The 24,814-nt window shown below is 35.2% G+C and overlaps 1 protein-coding gene across 3 annotated transcripts in view; it reads left to right on the forward strand.

Moving 5' to 3' along the window:
- Positions 1–23,568, forward strand: part of SNCA (synuclein alpha) — a 143,648-nt gene extending 120,080 nt beyond the window's left edge. For all 3 annotated transcript variants that reach the window (XM_065907358.1, XM_065907359.1, XM_065907357.1), the window contains exons 5-6: positions 20,857–20,940; positions 23,107–23,568. In XM_065907358.1, the coding sequence (XP_065763430.1) occupies positions 20,857–20,940; positions 23,107–23,139 (117 nt within the window). In that variant the 3' untranslated portion in view covers positions 23,140–23,568. The remainder of the gene's footprint in view (positions 1–20,856; positions 20,941–23,106) is intronic.
- Positions 23,569–24,814: the final 1,246 nt, after the last annotated feature.

The raw sequence follows: 24,814 nt of genomic DNA on the forward strand, positions 1-24,814 counted from the left end.
TTCTTTTCTGATCTGGATTCCTTTTATTCCCTTTTCTTCTCTGATTGCTGTAGCTAGGACTTCCAGAACTATGTTGGATAATAGTAGGGAAAGTGGACACTCTTGTCTTATTCCTGATCTTAGGAATGCTTAGGGAGAATGCTTTCAGTTATTCACCATTGAGAATAATGTTTGCTGTAGACTTATCATATATGGCCTCTACTATGTTGAGGTAGGTTCCTTCTATGCTCATTTTTTGAAGAGTTTTAATCATAAATGGGTGCTGAATTTTGTCAAAGGCTTTTTCTGCATCTATTGAGATTATCATATGGTTTTTATCTTTCAATCAATGAGATCAATCTCATCCAATGTATCATTTAAGACTTGTGTTTCCTTGTTTTCTGTTTTGATGATCTCTCCATTGGTGTGAATGTGTGTTAAGTCCCCTATTATTATTGTGTTACTGTCAATTTCTTCTTTTATGTCTGTTAGTGCTTGTCTTATGTATTGAGATGCTCCTATGTTGGGTGCATAGATATTTACAATTGTTACGTCTTCCTCTTGAATTGATCCCTTGATCATTATGTAGTATCCTTCCTTACCTCTTATAATCTTCTTTATTTTAAGGTCTATTTTGTCCAATATGAGGATTGCTACTCCAGCTTTCTTTTGCTTCCCATCTGCATGGAATATTTTTTCCATCCTCTCACTTTGTCTATATGTATCTTTAGGTCTGAAGTGGGTTCCTTGTAAACAGCATATATATGGGTTTTGTTTTTTTATCCATTCAGCCAGTCTGTGTCTTTTGGCTGTAGCATTTAATCCGTTTACATTTAAAATAATTATTGATATATATGTTCCTATTGCCATTTTCTTAACTGTTTAGTGTTGATTTTGTAGATCTTTTTTCTTCTCTTGTATTTCTTGAATGTATAACGCTGTTTAACATTTGTTGTAAGGCTGATTTGGTGGTACTAAATTCTCTTAACTTTTGCTTGTCTGAAAAGCTTTTTATTTCTCCGTCAATTTTGAATGAGATCCTTGCTGGGTACAGTAATCTTGGTTGTAGATTTTTCTCTTTCAGTACTTGAAATATATCCTTCCATTCCCTTCTGGCCTGCAGAGTTTCTGCTGAAAGATCAGCTGTTACATGTATGGGGTTTCCCTTGTTTGTTACTTGTTGCTTCTCCCTTGCTGCTTTTCATATTCTTGATTTGTGCTTAGTCTTTGTTAGTTTGATTAGTATGTGTCTTGGTGTGTTTCTCCTTGGGTTTATCCTGTATGGGACTTGTGCCTCTTGAACTTCATTATTTCCTTATCCATGTTGAGGACATTTTCAACTATAATCTCTTCAAAAATTTTCTCATCCCCTGTCTTTTTCTCTTTTTTTCTGGGACCCCTATAATTCAAATGTCAGTGTGTTTGATATTGTCCCAGAGGTCTCTGAGACTATCCTCAGTTCTTTTCATTCATTTTACTTTATTCTGCTCTTCATAAGTTATTTCCACCATTTTATCTTCCATCTCACTGATTCATTCTTCTGCTTCAGATATTCTGCTATTGATTCCTTCTGGAGTATTTTTAATTTCAGTAATTGTGCTGTTTTTCTCTGCATGTTTATTCTTTAATTCTTCTAGGTCCTTGTTAATTGATTCTTTCATTTTCTCCATTTTGTTTTCAAGGTTTTTGATCATCTTTACTATCCTTATTCTGAATTCTTTCTCAAGTAGTTTGCCTATTTCCTCTTCATTTATTTGGACTTCTGTGTTTCTAGTTTGTTTCTTCATTTGTGTAGTATTTCTCTGCCTTATCTCTCTCTCTCTCTCTCTCTCTCTCTCTCTCTCTCTCTCTCTCTCTTTTAAACTAACTGTATTTGAGGTCTCCTTTTCCCAGGCTTCAAGGTTGAATTCTTGCTTCCTTTTGGTTTCTGCCCTCCTAAGTTTGGTCCAGTGGTTTGTGTAAGCTTTTTATAGGGTGAGGTTTGTGCTGAGTTTTTGTTTGTTTGTTTGTTTGTTTTTCCCCTGATTGGCAAGGCCTGGTGAGCTGGTAGTCTGTCTGCTGATGATTGGGTTTGTGTTTTTGTTCTGCTTGTTTGTTTAGATGAGGCATCCTGCACAGGTGCTACAGGTGGTTGGGTGATGCCGGGTCTTGTAATCCAGTGGTTTCCTTTGTGTGAGATCTCACTATTCGATACCCCCTAGGGTTAGTTCTCTGGTAGTCTAGGGTCTTGGAGTCAGTGCTCCCACTCCAAAGGCTCAGGGCTTGATCTCGAGTTTTGCATGGGTCTGTATATTCTTTTCTGCTGGTCAGGTACTCCTGTCCACTCGCAGCTGATGTTCTGCCTGCACTTCTGTGTCTCAGGTGTATTCCTGATGTATCCATGCAGAGAGATGTATCCATGTCCACCTACTCCTCCGCCCTCTTGTCCCCTGAGAGAAAGTTGTTATAGTTACCATCTTCTAGTTGAGACATCTATATTGCTCAAAATCTCACAGATAGCTTTTGCCACTAGGTCAGTCTGCCACCACATCCCATGCTCTTTAAAGCATATTTTCTCTCTTGTGCTCCCAAATTACAAATAGTATATACAGTTTCCGTTTCTCAGCAAGGAATTAGAATTAGGAATCATCCTCAGTAGATAGTTTTTGAAACACTCACACACACGCTTCTACCCACCCCACCTACTCCTTAAGGCTATCGAGACAGTTGCAGTACCTTAAATACAGAATATTCTGCATGCTCTGTGTTTCTTCTTCCTCTGATACATACTAATCATGAGTTTCTACTAAAAAAAAAAACAAAAAACAAAAAATAAAAGGGAGATATAAATGAACCAAATTAAGCAAGAATGTTTGAAAAAAATATAGAACTCTATTGAGTTACTGAGAGTTCAGTAATGTTATCCAGAAATCAAGGATGCTTTAAAAATAATTAAAAGAACACAAATAAGCATTTAGTGCTTAATTAAAGGTAGAAAAAAGATAATGTTAGACAAAGTAAAGGTTATTCAGTGGTTGTGATGAAGAAATCTTACTTTTCTAAATTCTCTTTGGAATAATACAGAATCACTCAATAAACGACTAAGTGTAACATCTGCCCAGGGACTTATTGGATCATTACTTTTTATTATGAGAATGATAAATTATGTTGCTGGCGTTGATAGAGATGACCATTTCCAGTGCAAAACTAAGGGGGAGAAGCTCTGTGACCCAGGCAAAAGCTTTGTTAGTTGGTCAGAGGATTGAAGAAAGAAACTCAGGTGATGTTTCAAACCATTTGGAAAACTGTAATTTATGTGCCACATATTTAGGGGAAAAAATGAACAATTTTTTTCTGACCATTTTATCATAGTCTGTAAGAACCAGTGTATTGAAAAGGTCTAAATTTGAAAAATGTTATGTATTGAATTCATAATAAGCTATTTTACTCTGTAACAAAAAGTTAATCAACTTAGTGTTTGCAGAGTTAATAATCATGTAGTTAAAATGCTATTCTGTCTGATTTTTGTCTGTGTAAATATACCACTCAGATATACATCAACAGTTCTTTGAGTCCCTAATTTTTTTTCTGATAAAATAATAACAGATGTTTAAGTAATAGTAGAGATAGCTCGGGTATTTGTTCATAACATATTTTACACAGCATTTTGAGAGTGTTAATTTTTTGAAACTGAATTTTATCTTCTGTTTAACTTATCTTTTGTTTAACATTCTGCTTAACTTAATGTTTTAGTAAGAAGCTTTTGTCAAGAAATTGCCTTGTAGCTGAGCTTGGGCCTTGGAGCTAGATTGCCAGTCTCTGTTCATTAACTGAAAAAGTAAATAATAGTGGTAACCACCTGGAGTTGGCTTTTAAAATGAAATAATGCATGTGAAACTCTTGAAACACAACTAATACAGAGTAAACACTAAATAAGCCTTGGCTGTTGTTTCTTGTAAGAGTAAGATGGATAATTAAGCATTTAAAGATACTTCATTTGAATGACCTTCTGAGGATGTACACAACCGATTATCTTTCTTGATAAACTTCTAAGTCAGTTCTGTTTTATCTCATATTTGTTGAGACATGGATAAAGGAAAGTTTTTCTCAGTATCCAAAAGAAACAACCACACATGATATGACAAAAACTTAACAAGGGTAGAATTTACACGGTAGAGTAACTTCAGTACCTACTGAAATTGACTACTGTGTTTTGTGGGCTTTGCTCCCTCCACATCCCCTGTCTTATATGCTAGACAAAAATATTCCAACTTGAAAGCTGAGGTTCTCTTGAAGAATTTTCCTTCCAGATATTGAAAACCCTTCACATCTGACAGGGATCTCTTCCCAGTAGCATGGAGAATCGTGAAACCTCAGGTTGTCACCTCCACATGGCTGTATTGCATTCCTGCTCAGCCATTTATTTTACATCTTTTCCTAGTGTCTTCTCTCTTAGATGAAGAAGACAGATGTTTAGTCATTCTTAAGATTCTCTTCCTGGGTTACACATGCCCTCATTTTGAAGATCTTAGCTTTTCTTTCTGCCTCAGAGCATTACAGGTCCTATGCATCCTTATGTGTCTAGGTAGTTTGTTTTGTCTGAAGTATTTTCTCCCCTTCAGGTATTAAGACCAGTTTTCCACTTGTTTTTGAAAGCAAACACCTGAGCCTTGGCTTTTGATAGAAATTTCCTCTTTCTCAGGTACCTTTAAAAAGGCTTTTCAGCATTCCTTAGGATCCCTACGATATGAAAGCGGACTCCCTATCTCAGTTCAGTTCAGTTCAGTCACTCAGTCAGTCATGTCTGACTCTTTGCGACCCGATGGACTACAGCATGCCAAGCTTCCCTGTCTATCACCAACTCCTGAAGCTTGCTCAGACTCATGTGCATTGAGTCAGTGATGCCATCCAATCATCTCATTCTCTGTCATCCCTCCTCCTCCTGCCTTCAGTCTTTCCGAACATCAGGGTCTTTTCCAAAGAGTCAGTTCTTTGCATCAGGTGGCCCAAGTGCTGGAACTTCAGCTTTAGCATCAGTCCCTCATAGCTCAGTTGGTAAAGAATCCGCCTGCAATGCAAGAGACCCCCGTTCGATTCCTGGGTCGGGAAGATCCCCTGGAGAAGGGATAGGCTACACACTCCAGTATTCCTGGGCTTCCCTTGTGGCTCAGCTGGTAAAGACTCTGCCAGCAATGTGGGAGACTTGGGTTCGATCCCTGGATTGGGAAGATCCTCTGGAGTGGGGAAAGGCTACCCACTCCAGTATTCTGGCCTGGAGAATTCCATGGACTAAGTCCATGGGGTTGCAAGGAGTCGGACACGACTGAGCGACTTTCACTTTCACTTTCCAATGAATATTCAGGACTGATTTCCTTTAGGATTGACTGGTTTGATCTCTCTACAGACCAAGGGACTCTTTTAAGAGTCTTCTCCAACACTACAGTTCAAAAGTATCAATTCTTCAGTGCTTAGCTTTCTTTTTGGTCCAACTCTCAAATCCATACATGACTACTGGAAAGACCATAGCTTTGACTCTATGGCCCTTTGTCGGTAAAGTAATGTCTCTGCTTTTTAATATGCTGTCTAGTTTGGTCATAGCTTTTCTTCCAAGGAACAAGCATATTTTAATTTCTTGGCTGCACTCATCATCTGCAGTGATTTTGGAGCCCAAGAAAGTAAACTCTATCTTTGTTTCCATTGTTTCCTCATCTGTTTGCCATGAAGTGATGGGGCCAGATGCAATGATCATAATTTTTTGAATGTTGAGTTTTCAGCCAACTTTTTCAATATCCTCTTTCACTTTCATCAAGAGGCTCTTTAGTTCCTTTTCGCTTTCTGCCATAAGGGTGGTGTCATCTGCATATCTGAGGTTATTGATATTTCTCCCGGCAAGCTTGATTCCAGCTTGTGCTTCATCCAGGTCTGGCATTTCACACGATGTACTCTACATAGAAGTTAAATAAGCAGGGTGACAATATACAGCCTTGACATACTCCTTCCCCAATTTGGAACCACTCTATTGTTCCATGTCCAGTTCTAACTGTTGCTTCTTGACCTGCATGGAGAGATTTCTTAAGAGCCAGGTAAAGTGATCTGATATTCCCATCACTTGAAGAATTTTCCACAGTTTGCTGTGATCCACACAGCCAAATGCTTTGGCATAGTCAGTAAAGCAGCAGTAGACATTTTTGTGGAATTCTTTTGCTTTTTCTATGATCCAATGTATGTTGGCCATTTGATATCTGGTTCCTTTGCCTTTTCTAAATCCAGCTTGAACATCTGGAAGTTCGCAGTTGAAGTACTGTTGAAGCCTAGCTTGAAGAATTTTGAGCATGACTTTGCTAGCACATGAGATGAGTGCAATTGTGTGGTTGTTTAAACATTAGGCATTGCCTTTCTTTGGGATTGGAATGAAAACTGACCTTTTCCAGTCCTGTGACCACTGCTGAGTTTTCCAAATTTGTTGTGCAGCACTTTCACATCATCATCTTTTAGGATTTGAAATAGCTCAGCTGGAATTGGGTCACCTCCACTAGCTTTGTTCGTAGTGAGGCTTCTTATGGCCAAAATCTACCCTCTCCACTGATTCCTCCTCCAGTTGCTTGTTTTAAGTGCATGAATGCATGCTGCTCAGTCGTGTCCAACTCTTTGCGGCCCTATGGACTGTAGCCCAAAATTATGGAAAATTTTTCCATAATTTTCTAGGCAAGAAGACTGGAGTGGGTTGCTATTTCCTTCTCCAAGGGATCTTCCCACTAATTTTAAGACTTACCTCCAAATATCAATGCATTTGCAAAGGTGAAAGGACTGGTTCCTTCTTAGCTCAGGAGAGGAGTTGATGTTCCTAAGGCTGACCCACTTGCATATTGGTGATATCTTATCCAAGCACTTCCCAAGTGGAAGCTCTTGAAGAACTCTGTCCATGCAGATTTAAGTAATAAGCAAATATAAATATATATTTAGACATAAAATATTTTATTAATGGAAGAAGAGGATTAATCTTTGGACATAAAAACTGAAACTCCTTTATTCCCAGACTCCCATATTTGCAGCTAGATCTATATCCAAGTAACACGAGAAGAGCTGGCAATTGTTGCTGTGCTGTGAAGTCGTATTAGGTGAGTCAGCTAATTACATGCCACTTTCATAAATATGGCAGTTTTACTGAACTACTTGTTATGCTTACCAAGGATGAAGATTTAAGATAGAATACTACCTCTTTGCTTTAGAGAGAAAATTTCTTCTCAAAAATGGTTTCACACTGATTCCTGATTTAAAGACCAGTTAATAGACTATTTTATAATTTATGGCTGAATATATTTAAAGCTGGATTCAGGAATACTGATAAAGAACACCCAAAGAATAGCACTAAAATAGATTTACTATGTTAGCTTTACTCTCTCCTGTACTCCCAAACCTTTTAAAAACAAACTAGTTTTCATTTCATATGTTCCCTTTCTCTTTCTTTGTGAAAGGAGTACCAAGACTAAAGAAAGAATTAGAAAAGCAAAAGGCAAGAAAATGAGTAATATGATAATTATATAATCCAAAATTAGAGTATGATCAATTTCTAAGTACTTATTTCAAAATCAAATTGGTTTCTCTAAAGCTATTATTTATAATAGATTTGCATTTTTCATTTTATTTTTTAATTGAAGTATTACTGATTTACTATGTTGTGTTAATTTCTTCTGTACAGCAAAGTGATCCAGTTATATACCTATATACTTTTTAAAATTTTATTTGCCATTATGGTTTATTCTAGAATACTGAATATAGTTTTCTGTGCTACACAATAGGACCTTGTTTATCTATTCTGTATGTAAGAGTTTGCATCCACTAACCCCAAAATCACAGTCCATCCCTCCCCACCTTCTCTTGGCACCCCCAAGTCTGTTCTCTATGTCTGTGAGCCTGTTTCTGTTTCATAGATAGGTTCATTTGTGCCATGTTTTAGATTCCATACATAAGTGATATCATGTGGAATTTGTATTTCTCCTTCTCGATTAGTTCACTTGGTATGATAATCTCTAGTTGCATCCATGTTGCTGCAAGTGGCATTATTTCATTCTTTTTAGAGCTCAGTAGAATTCCATTATGTATATGAACCACATCTTCTTTATCCACTCATCTGTTGATGGACATTTAGGCTGTTTCCGTGTGTTAGCGGTTGTGAATAGTTTATGAACATAGGGGCACATATATCTTTTTGAATTATATTTTTGTCTGGATATATGACCAGGAGTGGGATTGCTGGATCATATATTCTGTTTTTAATTTTCTCAGGAACTGCCTTACTGTTTTCCGTAGTGGCTGCACCACCCTACGTTCTCACCAATAATGCTCAGAGGGTTCCCTTTTCTCTACATCCTCTGTAGGATTTGTTATTTGTAGACTTTTTAGTGATGGCTATTCTGGCTGGTGTGAGGTGGCACCTTGTAGATTTGATTTTCATTTCTCTAATAATTAGCTGTATTGAGCATCTTTTCATGTTCCTGTTGGTAAGCTATACTACTACTTTGGAAAAATGTCAATTTAGGATTTCTGCCCATTTTTTTTATTGGGGTTGTTTTTTTGTTGTTGAGTTGTATGAGCTGTTTGTGTGTTTTGGAAATTAAACCCTTGTTTGTCACTTCATTTGCAAATATTTTCTCCCATTCTGCAGATTGCCTTTTCATTTTATTATGATTTCCTTTGCTATGCAAAAACCTTAAGTCTGGTCAGGCCCCATTTTTGTTATTATTTCTTTTCTTGGGAGATTGACCGAAGCAAATATTGGTTCAGTTTTTGTTAGAGAATGTTTTGCCTGTGATCTCTTCTAGTAGTTTTATGGTGTCTTGTCTTGTATTTAAGTCTAAGTCAGTTTGAGTTTATTTTTGTGCATGGTGTGACAATGTGTACTAACTTCACTGATCTACATACAGCTGTCTAACTTAGCCAGCACCACTTGAAGAGAATGTCTTTTTCCCATTTTATATTCTTGCCTCTTTTATCTAATGTTAATTGACTGTGGGAGTGTAGGTTTATTTCTGGGCTCTCTATTCTGTTCCATTGACTCATATGTCTGTTTCTGTGCCAGTAGCATGCTGTTTTGATTATTTTATCTCTGTAGTATTGTCTGAAGCCTGAGAGAGTTATACCTCTTGCTTTTCCTTTTTTCCTCAGGATTGCTTAGATTTTGGGTCTTTTATGGTTCCATATGAATTTTAGGATTTTAGTTCTGTGAAAAATGCCATGGATAATTTGATAGGATTTGCATTAAATCCATAGATTGCTTTGGGTAATATTGCCATTTTAACAATATTAATTCTTCCTATTGAAGAGCATGGGATATCTTCCCATTTCTTTGAATAATCTTTGATTTCCTTTGTTCTTTCAGTTCCTTGGTCAGGTTTATTCTAAGTATTTTTGGGGGGGTGCAGTTTTAAAGGTTTTTTGTTTTTTATTTTTTTTTTACATTTCCTTTCTGCTATTTCATTGTTAGGGTAAAGAAATGTAACCAATTTCTGTATGTTAATCTTGTATCTGGCTACCTTGCCAAATTCATTTATCGGTTCTAGTAGTTTTTCTGTGGAGTCTTAGAATTGCATTTTTAATCTGAAAACATTTCTTTGTAGGTATGAATTTTCTTTGTAGGTGTATATAACATAGTGTGCTTACTATATGATTTAATGGCATTCATCAGTTTGACTATCCCCAAGTGATCCAGATGGTTGATTACACAGTAATTTGTAAATTTGCTGAGACAATCTCAATAGGTATCTAATGCAGCTAATGAGGGGTGTAGGTCATTTTGCTAATAAGAAAGCCTAACAGATGACCGGGAGCCTCATCTTCACTCAGCCTGTTGCTAATTTTGCTTGTTGGTACCATGTGCAATTTGTGATGAAAATGATGTGCTGCAGCTACACTTTTTAATTAGGAGATTTAAGATGGTCTCAGGAGATAACCCCAGAGATAATCAGTGGTCTAGAGTTGTGTGTGTGTGTGTGTGCTTGCTTTTATCTTAGACCATATCTTTTACAAATTAGTAGTTAAAGCTCATGGGAAGATTATGGACTAGGAGATCTAAAGCATAACATAGCAGTATGTTCTAAAAACTTGAAATTGTTTTCTTCTTAAAAAGTGCAACAAAATCTAAAATACTGCTCTATTGAAATAACAGTGCAAAAACATTCAAAATCCTGTAATTATAGCTTTGTCTTTATGACTATACCAGGTCTATCACTCTTTAATTCTTGTCAGTGCCTTGCCCTTCCGCTTACTCATTCTCTTTTACATCTAACTCACTACACAAATAATGCAATTCTTAGCCCTGTCTGTCTGTAACTGAGTTGAAAGGAATAGACTAGTTGAATGGGCTGAGTGATCCGCTGTGTCCATCTCCCTAAGCTGATATGCTTCTCTGTCTTCCTTGGCTTGTTTCCTATAAAGTATTATGAGTTAAGTCTCATCTTATGACTTGTTTTATAGAGAATTCAGCTAGACAAGCATCAGTTGGTAATTGGTTATGCATCAGCTATTTGACAGAAGAGCTCCATTTTAAAAATAACATGCGTTTGTGTCCTAGTGGGAAAGGTCAGTCACAACCATTTCTCCTCCATGCAGCTTCTCATAAGTCCTTATCTTTGCTCATTAGCAATGGGGGGCTGTACCACTATAGTATTTTTTGATAACCAGCTTTATCTCCAGGGTTTGTGGACAGAGGTGAGATACTACAAGTACAATATGTTGGCATCCTTATAGCAATCCCATTTTTAAAAGGAGGTCAGAGATATTCTGGAAATGGTATTATTAGAATAAAGGTATTATTTTACCATATCTATATATACTACCCTATAGAACCTATAGAACACAGATTCTCTTCCTAAACATGCAGGCAAATATCATAATCCAGATATTTTTATCCTGTACTTTTAATAAAGTACTTACCCTAACATGTTCTGAGTTTATACGTCATTAACATAAAAATGGGAACAGAATGTTTTTTCAAAGGTGTTCAACATTTGTTACATTGGTATTTTTCTTCTTTTCTGGTAAAAATGAACAGAAGCTGCATTTCACAGTATCAAATATGATTGTTTTAAAAACAAATCTTTAATACCCATAAAATACAAAATTTCAAGGTTTCTTTTATAGCATTCAGTGCATACTTAGGTACAGTTCTAAATGAGTTGAACTATGTTGAGATTTTTCTAAATAACCCTCAGTTTTTTAGACGTAGGTTTATACAACAGTAAATATACAGGTATCTGGGTAAAGTTATAACTAGTGACTCTCTGAAATGTTTCTTGTTATATTTTCTTGGAATAGTTACCAAGTATTTTACTATGCTTAAATATATATTAATACTATGGAGTTGAGAAATTTAGAATAATCATATTCAGAAAAACAGAAAAGCTATTGAAATGAACACATACTTTTTAAAAACTTACAAAAATTAAAGATGGAAAATGGGCAGAAAAATTTTTCCTTCTTACCCTCTAGGTTCTTTGGCTGGTCTAATAAATAAATTGACATAAAACATATTGCCAAGAGAAAGACATTTAATTTTGTCCATGTGGGATCACCACAAAGATACAGGATTCAAAGGCAGCCAGGAAATTGAAGTTCATACACCATCCTAAGCTAAAGAATAGGGATCTGCAGCTTCAAAGGGGAGGAAGAGATTCACTGGAAGAGGCAAAGAGCAGATGTTTGATAATCAGATGTTTGCTTTGCCTCTCAGATAAAATAAAATTTATCTGAAAGTTACCTGTGGTTAAAGCTCTCTTTCTGGTACAAGGCCCTATCTAAATCCTTTTTTTTATTTTATTTTATACAGTAAAGTAGATTTACAATATTGTGTTAGTTTCAGGTATAATGCAAAGTTGTTCAGTTATACATGTATCTATTCTTTTTCAGATGCTTTTCCCATATAGGTTATTACAGAATATTGAGTATAATTCCCTGGGCTATACAGTAGGTCTTTGTTGATTATTTTATCTATATTAATATGTACATGGTAATCCAGACTCCCAGTATATCCCTTCCCTCCCACCTTTTCCCATTGGTACCATAGTTTATTTTTGAACTCTTGAGTCTATTCAGTGGTATGATTAGAAAGTATCAGAAATCAGTACTTCTTATATTCCTTTCCAGGAGTCCTCTTAAAGGTGAAGCACTTTCACAGGTACACTTTTCCCAAAGCATTAGAGTAAAACAGAAGGTATTTGTTAATCACAAAAGAAAAAACAAATCACAGTTGATGAGAATTCATTATAATGCAATTGATAAGGAAATTTGATTATTTTTTGTGACATTTTTAGGTAATAACTGGAATTATGACTGAAAACATTGCATATAATATTTTTAGGAATTGTACACAATTTCTGGAGTACACATTAATAACGTACATCTAGAGAAATATAACTTAAATTTCATGGTAAGCATTGTCAGGCAGGAAGTAATACTAAAACTTTAACATCAAATAAACAATGTTTAAATCCTTTATATATATATATATATACACATATATATATACATATACACGCACACACACACATATAAGATGAGAGAATAAATCTTTAGTGCTGTTTCAGGGACACTCTTGAAAATGCCAATTATTTCTAGGGCAAAAACATTTAATTTAGAGTATGATTTGGGGAATTCAAATAGGATCATAGGTCATTGTGATATAATAAATACTTTGCAGGCAGATACAGAAAGTCATGTAGTTGTTAAAAAATAGCTCTTTTAATAGAGAAGACTCCGTTTTCTTAAGTAATCAGATACCTGTAAATATAACATGAAGCACAATAAATGATTTTTGATAAAATATAGAATCTTTATTCTGATGAAGGGCAGACCAGTAGTCTAAGGAAATCTTGTTTTAACAGATGAAAGAAAATTTTACACAAATATGTGCATACTAATTGTTATTAAAGCTTATTCTTAAAAAGATTTATAAATTTATTGAATTTTACCCACTTAACTACACAAGGCAAAATTCTCTTTTCTCCTTTCCTCCCCGCTTTTCTCCTCAACTTTGTACATTCATTTAGTTTCGACATGAAAAAGCAGAAAATAAGAGAAATAATTACTTTAGGACAAAATTAGTCTTTTTCCCTTAATAAATCATATCTCTATACTTCATACCTTTTCTCAAACACATCTTACCTTCTGGCAGAGTTTTAATTACATATATTAATTATAATTCTTAAGTATTAGAAATCTTAATATCTAATGAAAACTAAGTAAGAAATTGTGAACTGTCAGACTAATATTCCATAGATTAGCGTTTTAGGAGTATATTGCATAATTTCTAGAAGCGTACACTTTCTCATAGTACAAATTTCATATTACTGACAGATGCAAATATCTTTAATTTTTCTATAATAAGAAGTGAAAAGTGGATAAACCTATGTTCAATTATTGATGTTTCTTTTATCTTATTTGGAAATGACCTCAATGAATTTCCATCATTTAACTTAATATAGCAAAACTCTAAATTACGAAAGAGATTTAGGACATATAGTAAAACATAATTATTTTTGAAAAGTTCACTTAAAAAAAAAAGTTCACTTAAAATCTTAAAATTTTTATCTCCGTTACAATTTATTTAATTACCTTGTTTTTAATAACCATGTTTAGAATACTCATAAAATTTCATGAGACATTAAAGCAGTAAGCCATCATCTTAAGTTATTTTTCCTTCTGACAAATTCTGTAACAGAGATGATATGAGCTTATTTGATTTTTAGTAAACCTAGGTAGAAAGCTCTGAAGATATGTCTATTTTAATTAAACTGACAAATTTAAACTAGTTTTATTTATCAAAGATTACTACAGACCACATGACCTTGGAAAGCATTTGGATTAGTGTCTTATTTCTGAGGGTTTACAAATTAATAAGTGCATATTTTTCTTTAAGCCAGTTAAAGTCAGTTTTGTTTTTTTTTTAAACAAAGTTATTGTGGCAATATCTTCCAGAGGTAGAAAAATATTACATATGCATAACATACATCTATAGACATATATAAATACACAGAGATCCTATGTCAGCTTCTAAAAAATGTACAACCTGATGTGCGAGTTAAGTTTTATTTTGGGGCAGAATGAGTACTGCAAGTCCGAGAGACAGCACCTCAGATAGCTTTGAGAAACTGCTCCAAAAAGCAGGGGAACGGTCAGTATATATGTGATTTTGGTGAAGGGAGAGAGACATACAATCAGACACATATTTTTCAGAAGCTTTCTGCTAGCCACAAGGAACAGTCATCACCATGAAAGATTTTAGTGCTTTTTCTAGGCATAAGGAGATACAAGAATTGGGCTTAATAAAAACCGGCTCCTGAAAATATCTATCTAAAGACCGGTCTGAGTTTTCCCAGAGCACAGATTGCCTTATCTCTGCTCTCCACCCTGAACTCCTTTCAGGGTGTGTTGAAAATCAGCAGCTGCTGCAGCACGTGATTTAATCCTTGTAGAGGTAGATGGCAAGTGCCAATTTGTAGTAGACATATAGCTTCCATCCCAAAATTGTAGCCAAGAATCAGATACAACAGAACAGAGGTCACTAGTTCCTAAGTAACAGCTGAATCCAAATTGTGTCTCTGGCAGGTGAAACAAGTGAAGTTCACCTACTCAAGTGGCTAAAGCATTTTACTAATTTTTGTGGAGAAGACTTTTAAGATTTGTATTTGTCCTTGACAAGTAATCTTATGGGAGCTGTGGATTAAATTTTGAGGAAGGGAAAATTTATAGCAGTTTGTATTTTCAAAAACCTTTTCTCCATTCCCCCTTATTTACTTCTGTCTCAGATGATTGTGGGCTGTGTATTAGTTATCTCCCTGGGGTGTTTACATTTGAAAGATATGGAAGACTTTACTTTTTCAAGGGACAAAGAATGCATGATGTCTCCAAGGAGTTTTGGAGTGTGTTTATTATCCAAAGTCTAGAATAATTACTACTTTCCTTCTTTTTACACTTGTTTCAATGTCTTGATCTTTTACAGTGTGTGCAAGAATTTTGAGATCAAAAGGGGAAGTTTGGAAGTTGGTAAAAGATAGGTGTATTTTGCATTGTTTCTAGAGGTGCATTTCTGGTTTTATGAAGGTTTATTAGACAAGGACTGTTGATTTTAATTCCTCAAAGAGTTGGGTTGCAGCCTGAGTGATATCAAATGGCTGGTTCACCCGCTCAAATACGTTATCTTAATTTGCCCCCTTATATCAAGGAGATTTCCAAAGAAGATGGAAATCAAAAGATTTCTATGTTCTGGAGTTCAGGATTTAACACTGTATGCCTTTTAAACTTCTGGATAAAGTTTTTTAATGTTTTTCTTTTTTTTCCCCTGACTGTACAATTCAATCTTCGACCAACTCACCTCAGGAGGAAAAACTTCTACTATTGCTTCTCTTAGCCCCTGAATACTGGCCTCAACCTGATCCTTTCCCTGATTATTTAGGAGGGCCTCCATCTGTTTCTTCTTTAAGAGTTCCCCTTCTCCCCACAGGAAAATGTTTTCTCTGTTAACTACATTATATCCAAAATAACATTTATGGTTGGGAGAATACATCTTAGCAGCGAATCAGAGTCCCTGTAAGTGGGACTATGAATGTGCAATTAATCTTTTTAATGCCTCTCTAAATCTGTGAAAGTGGAGGTAAAAGGACTTTGTAATTTACTAAAACTACTGCCATCCATAAACACCAATTCTTTGCATTGGGGGACCAGAATATATTTGCATTGCATAGGAAAGCCTGAAGCCAGCAGAGCCCAACCCAATTACAGGGCCCTGGAAAAGTAGGAGTTATTGTAAGGAGCAGTGAAGCCAGCCCTACCACCTATCCCAAGTGGTTGTGCTAAGGTCACTTCCTTGCTTTCAAGATTTACACAAGTATTCTTTATACCCTAGTGATCTGGACAGTTATTCTCTGCAAATCTTAACAGGAAAGGGCAGTTGAAACAGGCAGATGTGGCTGAGCAAGACAAAAAGAATACTTTATCTGTTGTTTTTCAATATAGGGGAAACACAACAAAACTTGTCTAAAGAGACACCAGCCTGGTGAGAACAATGAACTCACCAGTCTGTGAGACCAGTTTAAACAACATGGGATCTGTGCCTGTATTCAACCCTATGATTTTCCTCTTTATGACAAACAGCACAAAAGACAAAAGAAAACAAGAATATTCATAACAAATCTTTACCAGAGTCACAATACCAAAGATAGTTGTTCACACAAATATTTTCTCCTGTTAACCTAAATCTAGAAAAAGAAAAGAACTCTCCTTGCTCTTGTTTCCACCACATCCTGCAGGCAGAGATCCAGGAAACTCATGTGGTAAGGACTTACCTTCTACCAGAGCTTCCAGGATCTCTTAGCTGCAGCAGCCGTGGAACAAATGATGTCCAACCAAAGGAGAGCCCCACACTGGGCACCAAAATACTGGGGAGGAGAAATTTCCTTCATTTCTTATAGGTTCTTTGGTTGGTCTCATAACTAAGTTTGACATAAGACAGATTAACAGGAGAAATACAAATTTGATTTTATACATATGCGAGCCCCACAAAGACGAAACTCAAAGGCAGTCAGGCAATTGAGGCTTATATACTACCCTGAGCTAAAGAATAGGATACGGGCCAGAGTTTCAAAGGGGAGGAGGGCAATTCACAGGAAGATGAGAAGAACAGATGTTTGGTAATCAGATGCTTGCCTTGCCTTGCAGATGAAGCTTTCGGATTAAAGAAAAAATAAAGTTCTCTCTGGTAAGAGCTCTTTCTGGTACAGGCCTCTAATCCATGCTCTTTTTGGCAGCTATGGAGGAGGTAAAAAGCTACTCCTGAGTCTGCTGGGCCTTGACTGCCTTCACTTCAAAAGTGAAGTGCCAAAGTGTCACATTTTAGGGTACATATCCTGCTTCCCTTGAAATGCAGCCAATCACCACCACATAGACTCCTGTTTCTTATACAGCCTACTCATTTCTCTCTATCCAAACCACATAATTTCCAAGCAAATACCCAGATATCTTCTTTGATCTAAAAACTTTTGCTTATTTTTTTCATTTAAGAAATTTCTTTAAGTAAAACCCCAATATTACATCTTAAAAATAAACTAACTCCTTAATTAAATATCCAAAGCAATGTTGAAATTCTCCCCTCTCATGTATTGTTTCCCATTTTCTTAAACTAGGATTCCAAATAAGACTGAAATAAGATTCTTAAATTGTAATTTTCTAATGCTCTCTCAAGTCCACTTTATAGGTTTCCCAAAACTTGTTTTTCTTGCAAAATTTGCTTGTTGAAGTAGTTATTTGTCCTGTATCGTTTCCCACAGTCCAAAATTTGCTGATTGCATCCAATGATGTGAACTTGCTTTTCAGCCTCTTATATTTGCTGTAAACTGTCAGTTCTCGTGATATTTAGATTTCAATGAAATTCTAATGTTTGGCAAAGATATTTTTATAGGTGTTGCTATATCTGCCATCAGAGCACACATATGTGATTATATCTCTTCATGTCACATTGGCAAGCCGTTATTGATCCTTGCCTAGATTCCTTGTAAAAAAAAGGTTATAGAATTCTAATCATTCCTTTCTTAGAAGAAAAGACTGTATCTATATAGAGAAAACCTGTGGTCATCAACTATTTGTTTACCCTAGGGTACAGTTTTTACCAGAAAGGCAAGATACAAGTTTGATGCTTTTCCTGTGACACATTTTTCCTGGTCGATTCTGATTCCAATTCTTGCTTCCAATTATGCAGTCCATCCCCTAGCTCTGCTGTGCTTTCCTCATACTGTCCCATCCTATTCTGACCCCTGGGTAGCACTTTAATGAATATTTAGAGCCAACAGGCTATGTGTGAAGGATATGGTAGGATGGTGAAATTATACTGTGGCACAAGACTGGACAGAAAATAGGAAATTGAGCATCATAATCCCTATTTTTAAAGAATTTTGAGTAATTATCTTTTATACTGCCACTTCATCCCCACTATTTCCTTAACCCTCACTAGTTTCTTTTTTTTTTTTAATACACACTAGAGAATTTACCAGTCTTTTGATAAACAAAGGCAGTTCTCACTTGTGTTTTGACTAATACTTTTTGTTTTTTTTCCCTTCTGGGTAAACTTTTATAGTATGAAGGGTACAGAGGGCCCATAGAACATACAATGCTTGTGAATAAACTTCTTTGATGGATTTCAGCAATCAAGTTATGAGACAATTTTGTTTACAAGGAATAGACTGTTAACTGGGTCCTAAAGGAACAGTCAAGGCATAGTCAGGGATGTGACAGAATTTCCTGTTGCTCAGTTTCTACAATCTGTAGATAAAACATTTTGAATCCCAGAATTCTTTTAGGGAAGTAGCTCAAGATAGTGGTTAAGGGCTCGGAGTCTAGAGTCACCTCTGCTAGTTTGAGCAAATTACTAAACCTCTTTAAGTTCAAATTTTATTGGGAAGATGTTGTTAAGGATATCCTGCCTCAGGGAGGTCTATGAGCTGTTTCTACTTCAGGTAAATATCTTAATGATATTAATATTAACATGTTTTTATTTTAATGAAATCAATAGTCTTAATCTCTAAAGAACATTTAAAGTCTTAGCAGTCAGACTTGTGAAATCAACATATATTCCTTTAGAGAATAACGATATCTGAAAATATAGGCCTCTTCTTATGACATGTTGATACTTATTGACGATCCTGGTATTTGTTTCATTTCTTTCCACTTTTTCCCATTTATCTAAGTATCTTCCTTTCTGCCTCATCACTTGGCCTCTTTAATACTATATCTATTGTTTCTCAAGCCCTGACCCACAAGTGACATTTTATTTTAAAAACTTTAGATTAAGTGTAATTTTAAGTATTAGGTAAATACATGGTCAGAAATGCATCAACTCTTAAAAATAAGCAGCTATTAAATACTTGAAACCTAAGTAAATAATTATTTAAAATTAATAGGGGTGGTTTTCGCTTGAGCCCAATACATGATCAGTCTAGCCAAAGAATTCATTACTTGGATGAACTTTGAAAGGTGCAACAGACACACCCAAGTACACATATACACACATAAACATAACATTCACCAGTCTTAGTTGTACAGTTAACATCTTATTTGTGGTAGAAAGCAAGTCAGTTCTGCATATTGACTTGTCCAGTCTGTATCAAAATCTATCAAACAAATTAAGAGCTTAAAATGATAGTAATGGGAAATTTACCTTATTATCCTCATACTTGACTATCACTAAAAGTTAATCTAAATGCTAATGAGAGGGATAATGATGTCACTGGCTCCTCCCAATGAAAAAATGGTATTGTTGCCCCATTTTATTACCGAGACTATTTGATGCTTATAGGAAGCTTAAGAAACATGGCCAACATCATGAAAGATCTCGAAGCTTTAGCAGGTAGGATCTTAACTCAAGTCTTGTGATATTACACTCCTTGTATCTAACCACCAATCAGCAGAACTTGTATTCTTGACATTACCAAAAGGTAAAACACTGAAAACACCACCTTTACTCCATGTTTAGAAGTAAAGTATTTTAGGGAAGGTTTATATTACCTTATTTCATTTGTAAACAACTAGGTCTTTTTAGATCAATTAAACAGGAGTTGGGCAGAGGAGGATGACCTATAGAATTCTCTGCCCTGCTAATTTAAGAATGGGCTTTAGTTTGACCTTTTCTCGCTGTCAGCCATTTCCTTATCGCTCTCCCTACCTGTCGGTCATTCACATGACGAAGACATGGGGAGATGTTATTTACATCAGACGTGTGCGTGCAAAATCACTTCAGTCATGTCCGACCCTGTGCGACCCTATGGACTGTAGCCTGTCAGGCTCCTCTGTCCATGGGGTTCTCCAGGCGAGAATACTGGAGTGGATTGCGATGCCCTCTTCCAGAGGATCTCCTTGACCCAGGGATCGAACCTGCATCTCTTATGTCTCTGCATTGGCAGGCAGGTTCTTAAGTACCACCCAGGAAGCCCCACATCAGGCATAGTTTTAAATAGAAGTCACATTGACTGAAGGACTGTTTGATATATTTGAGTAATTCTAATAGGTCATGTTGTTTCCTTGCATTTTCAATGACTCCTTTATATAATTCCTTTTCTGGAATAAATGCAAAGCAACAAAAGGTACTTAATGAAGAACAGTAATAAAACCATGACCATTTCAGGTTGAATTTGTGGTATCCTGTTTCTGACCAAATATTTCATTTTTGTTCCTCCAAATATGTACAGTTTCAATCTTGAAATTTTGTTTTTTTTGTTTCTTTGCCATCATTAGAAATAAAGTACAAAACATATATGCTTTTATATTATAAATGGTTATATAAGTTAAAAGCTTACAAAAATATATGCATAACTGCCCAACAAATAGTTCTCTTAATATTTTGTTGTGCCTTTTTCCAGTCTGTTTCACCTTTGTATCTGAATTCTACCTATTATAACATATACAACACTTACATACTGCTAAACATTATAAAAGAGGTTATTTTCATATAACTTATGTCACAGTAATAGATGGTTTCATAATTATTGAATAGCTGAATGATAATTTTTCTATCTCATCATCTATTAGGATATTTAGGTTAAGAATTTTTTATTCTGTCACTGATTCTATTAAAAACACCTTTGTTCTCTAGTTTTGGACTGTTTTCTGAATGGTAAATTACTTGGCAAAAAAAAAAAAAATCATACATTTTTAGGGTCAATAACATGTGCAGCCTCAATGTTTTATCAAAGGCACTGTATCATTTAGAATGTTATCAGTAATATTAAAGAGTGCCATTTTTTACCACATCCCTGACAGTACTGTGTATAAGATTTTTTTCAAAATATGACTGTGACTTTTAGAAGTAAATAATGGTACCTCTTCATAATCTTTGATTGTTTTTCATTTAAATATTAGGGTGAAGAAGGAGCTTCCCAGGAAGGAATTCTGGAAGATATGCCTGTGGATCCTGACAATGAGGCTTATGAAATGCCTTCTGAGGTAGGAATTTATACATATAAAACTCCAAACAGAAAGCTTAAAAGTTCAAAATGGGTCTAATAATCAGTACCCCAAGTCTGTCACCTTCAGATTTCCCTTACCTTACTCTCTAGATGCACAAGTTGGCCAGATCCAGGACGTCTAGCATGTGGACAACTTGCAAGCTGTGAATCGTTTTTACATTTGTAAAGAGTTATTTTTATAAAAAGGCAGCAGCAGTGACAGAGACCATATGTGCACCACATAGCCTAAAATATTTTCAGCCTGGCCCTTTACAGAAAGAGTTTGCTGATCCCTACATTAAAGAATTATTTTACTAGAAACTTTACCTTCTAAAACAAATCTCAAAATGGAAAGTTAAGAGAAATCAACTAATTACCAAGAGAACATAATTATTATTGACCATACATTTCCAGCTGGATGTGTGCATAGTAGAAGTAAATCAAAATTATAGAGTAGAAATATGATAAATGCATGGTTTTTAATAATGGATATATTTCAGTCTAGCATTCTAAACAGCATAATTTAAAGTTTCTTTAATAGAAAATGTTTCAGAAGGGAAATTAGAAAATACCTTTAGATGAATGACTGATTCAGGAAGAAATAGAAAAGCTGAATAGATTTGTAACAAAAATATTGAATTATTAAAAAAGTAAAAACCTAGCCATGAAGAGAATTCCAGAACTAGATAGATGGCTTCACTGGTAAAAATTGCCAAACATTTAAAGAAATATCAACTAATTACAATTAATGTCAATTAACTTATCAAAAAAATAGAAGAGGGAGCGCTAATTCTGTGAGAACAATATTATGTTGATATCAAAACGAGACATCACCATTAAAACCTGAGTTAAAGTGTGTTATAGTAGGGTTATTCTTATGGCATTTTTAAAAAGTATATTGCTAATCTCCCACTTGTAGAAACAGACTAAATTGTTTTTTTCCTAATTTTACCAATATTCTGGGTTTTTTTAATATTGGGTTGGCCAAAAAGTTCATTTGGAATTTTTCTGTATGATCTTATGGAAAATCCCGAGCAAACTTTTTGGGCTCCCAATGCATGGCACAATGCTAAATACTATAGAGAATAAAAGAGTATTTGCTAGTACAAGAACACAAGGAGTTTACACTTTAGTATGTTTGATTAAAAAAAATACAAATGTATCCCTTCATTTATTTATCATGATACCCTTGACAAACATTACTGCCTTTTATGCATGAGACATCACAGGGGCAAAAATGTACATCGTGCACAAAGTTAGCATTTTACAAGAATTTTTTTTTTTAGGTCAATCAGGGTAAGTTTTATAGAAGGGGTGGTGGTGATCTGGTTAGGAGATGTGACAGCTCAAAATGAAGGAAGGACACCCTAGCACAAGAAAATCTCCAAGGCACACATGCCTGGGTATCCAGGTGGGTATGTCTGAGGAATAGTGAGTAATTAAATGTGATTCAGGCTCTGAGAATAGTGACAGATGAAGGCTGCAGAGATTGGTCCAAGATGACTTCTGAAATACTAGAAAAACCTAGCTATTTAAGTTTGTAATTTATTCAGAAAGCAGCTTGAGTATTGAAAACATGTTTGTTTTTTAGCAGGATCCTGATATTATTAGAGTTGTAGGAGGACTAATTTGGCCTCTTTGGTTAAGACCGTTAATATTTTTATTGTACGTGTTATTCAAATATTGTAGGGGAAAGGAGGAGCTTTGAAATAGAAATAATTAAAACTGCAGATGAAGATGAAATTTCCAATTGGGAAAGTAAAAGGAGAGAAAATGTGACTTGTCTTTAAGTGTCTTAATTTCTTTCTAAAAAATTACCTGATTTGGTTCTCACACTTTAGTTGAAAATGAGAGTCAGGTAAGACAGACTAGCTACTTTGTTCTACAGGACCAGGTCAGAGATTGTTAAACAGCACATGTAGAAGTAGAATTCAGATATCTAATTCCGACTACCACCCTAATTAACTCACTTTTGTATTTGACAGGCAGATGAAACTATTAAAAAGAAAACTGTATTGGATGTAGGAGAATAGTTCCAGAACTGTAGGACTATATCCTTTTTTCAAAATGGCAAGCCATGTCCTATCCCATTTTCTCTGAAGCCCTTGATTACTGGTCACTTATACTAAACTTCATGTTGCCTTTCTGATTTTCCTTATACTAGGAAGGGTATCAGGACTACGAACCCGAAGCCTAAGAGAGATCTTTGCTCCCAATTTCCTGAGACCTGCTGACAGATGTTCCACCCTGTACAAGAGCTCAGTTCCAACATGCCCAGTCATGACATTTTTCTCAAGTTTTCACAGTGTGTTTTGAAGTCTTCCATCAGCAGTGATTGGATTATCTGTACCTGCCCCACCAACTCAGCATTTCGGTGCTTCCCTCTCACTGAATAAATGGTAGCAGGGTCTTTGTGTGCTGTGGATATTGTGGCTTCAAATATAAAATGTCAAAACAAATTAAAAACACCTAAGTGACTACCACTTATTTCTAAATCTTCACTATTTTTTTGTTGCTGTTGAAAAATTGTGAGTGATTTACTATCATAGATTATAAGATTTTATGGTATCTTTTAATGATTCTAAAGAATAATGATGTATTGTGAAATTTGTTAATATATACAATACTTAAATATGTGAGCATGAAACTATGCACCTATAAATATTAACTATAAAATTTTACTGTTTTGTGGTATGTTTTATTAACTTGTGTTTGTATATAAATGGTGAAAATTAAAATAAAATGGTATCTCATTACAACAATTTTATCCCCTCTCACTTTAATAATAAAACCATGCTTATAAACAATGTGAAATAAGAACTAACACAACTAACTTAAAGTTCTTAACAGTCATTTGAAGGAGGAGGAATTTTAGAAGTGTTTAAAAAAGATGAGATGAAATTTTAACCCTTTAGTGAGGAAATTTCTTGAAGCAACACTGTCCAAAGTTTGTTTTGATATGCACTAGTACCTTAAGAGGCTATACTAAAAAAGTGGGTTCCCCTCCTAGACTGTTGGTGGGGATGTAAGCTGGTGCAGCCACTATGGAAAACAGAATGGAGATTCTTCAGAAAACAAAAATAGAAATATCATATGAGCCAGCAGTTGCGTCCCGGGCATGTATCCAGACCAAACTATAATTCTCAAAGATACATACACCCCTATATTCATAGCAACCATTCACAATAGCCAAAACACGGAAACAAATGTTCATTGACAAGAGGGATGAAGATGTGGTACATATACATAATGAAATACTACTCAGCCATAAAAAAAAAAAAATGAAATGATGCCATTTGCAACAGATGGACCTAGAGATTATCATACTAAGTGAAGTAAGTCAGAGAAAGACAAATACGGTATGTTATCAGTTATATGTGGAATCTAAAATAAGACGCAAAGGAAATGACTGTTATCTATGAAACAGACTAATGTATTAATATGTAGGGACCAGACTTGTGGTTGCCAGAGGGAGGGTAGGACTGGGAGTCTGGGGTTATCAGATACAAACTATTATATATAGAATGGATAAACAACAATATCCTACTGTATAGCACAGGGAACTATATTCAACATCCCGGGATAAACCATAAAGGAAAAGAATACACATACACACACACACCCCTGAATCACTTTGCCGTACAGCAGAAACTAACATATTTTAAATCAACTGTACTTCAATAAATAAATACAAAAACTGAGTTCTATAGAATAGTGAAGTATAATTTTGATGATGTCCTCTTTAAATATTCATAAGGCATATTAGCACATTAAAGGCTCTGAGAGAACTTTAATCTAGCATTTTCTTTTTTTTAAAACAAATGTTCTTCCTTCTAGGAAATATGTTTTAAACATCTCTGAACTACCAAAGA

Source organism: Muntiacus reevesi, chromosome 16 (genome assembly GCF_963930625.1).
Source record: "Muntiacus reevesi chromosome 16, mMunRee1.1, whole genome shotgun sequence".
NCBI lineage: Eukaryota > Metazoa > Chordata > Mammalia > Artiodactyla > Cervidae > Muntiacus > Muntiacus reevesi.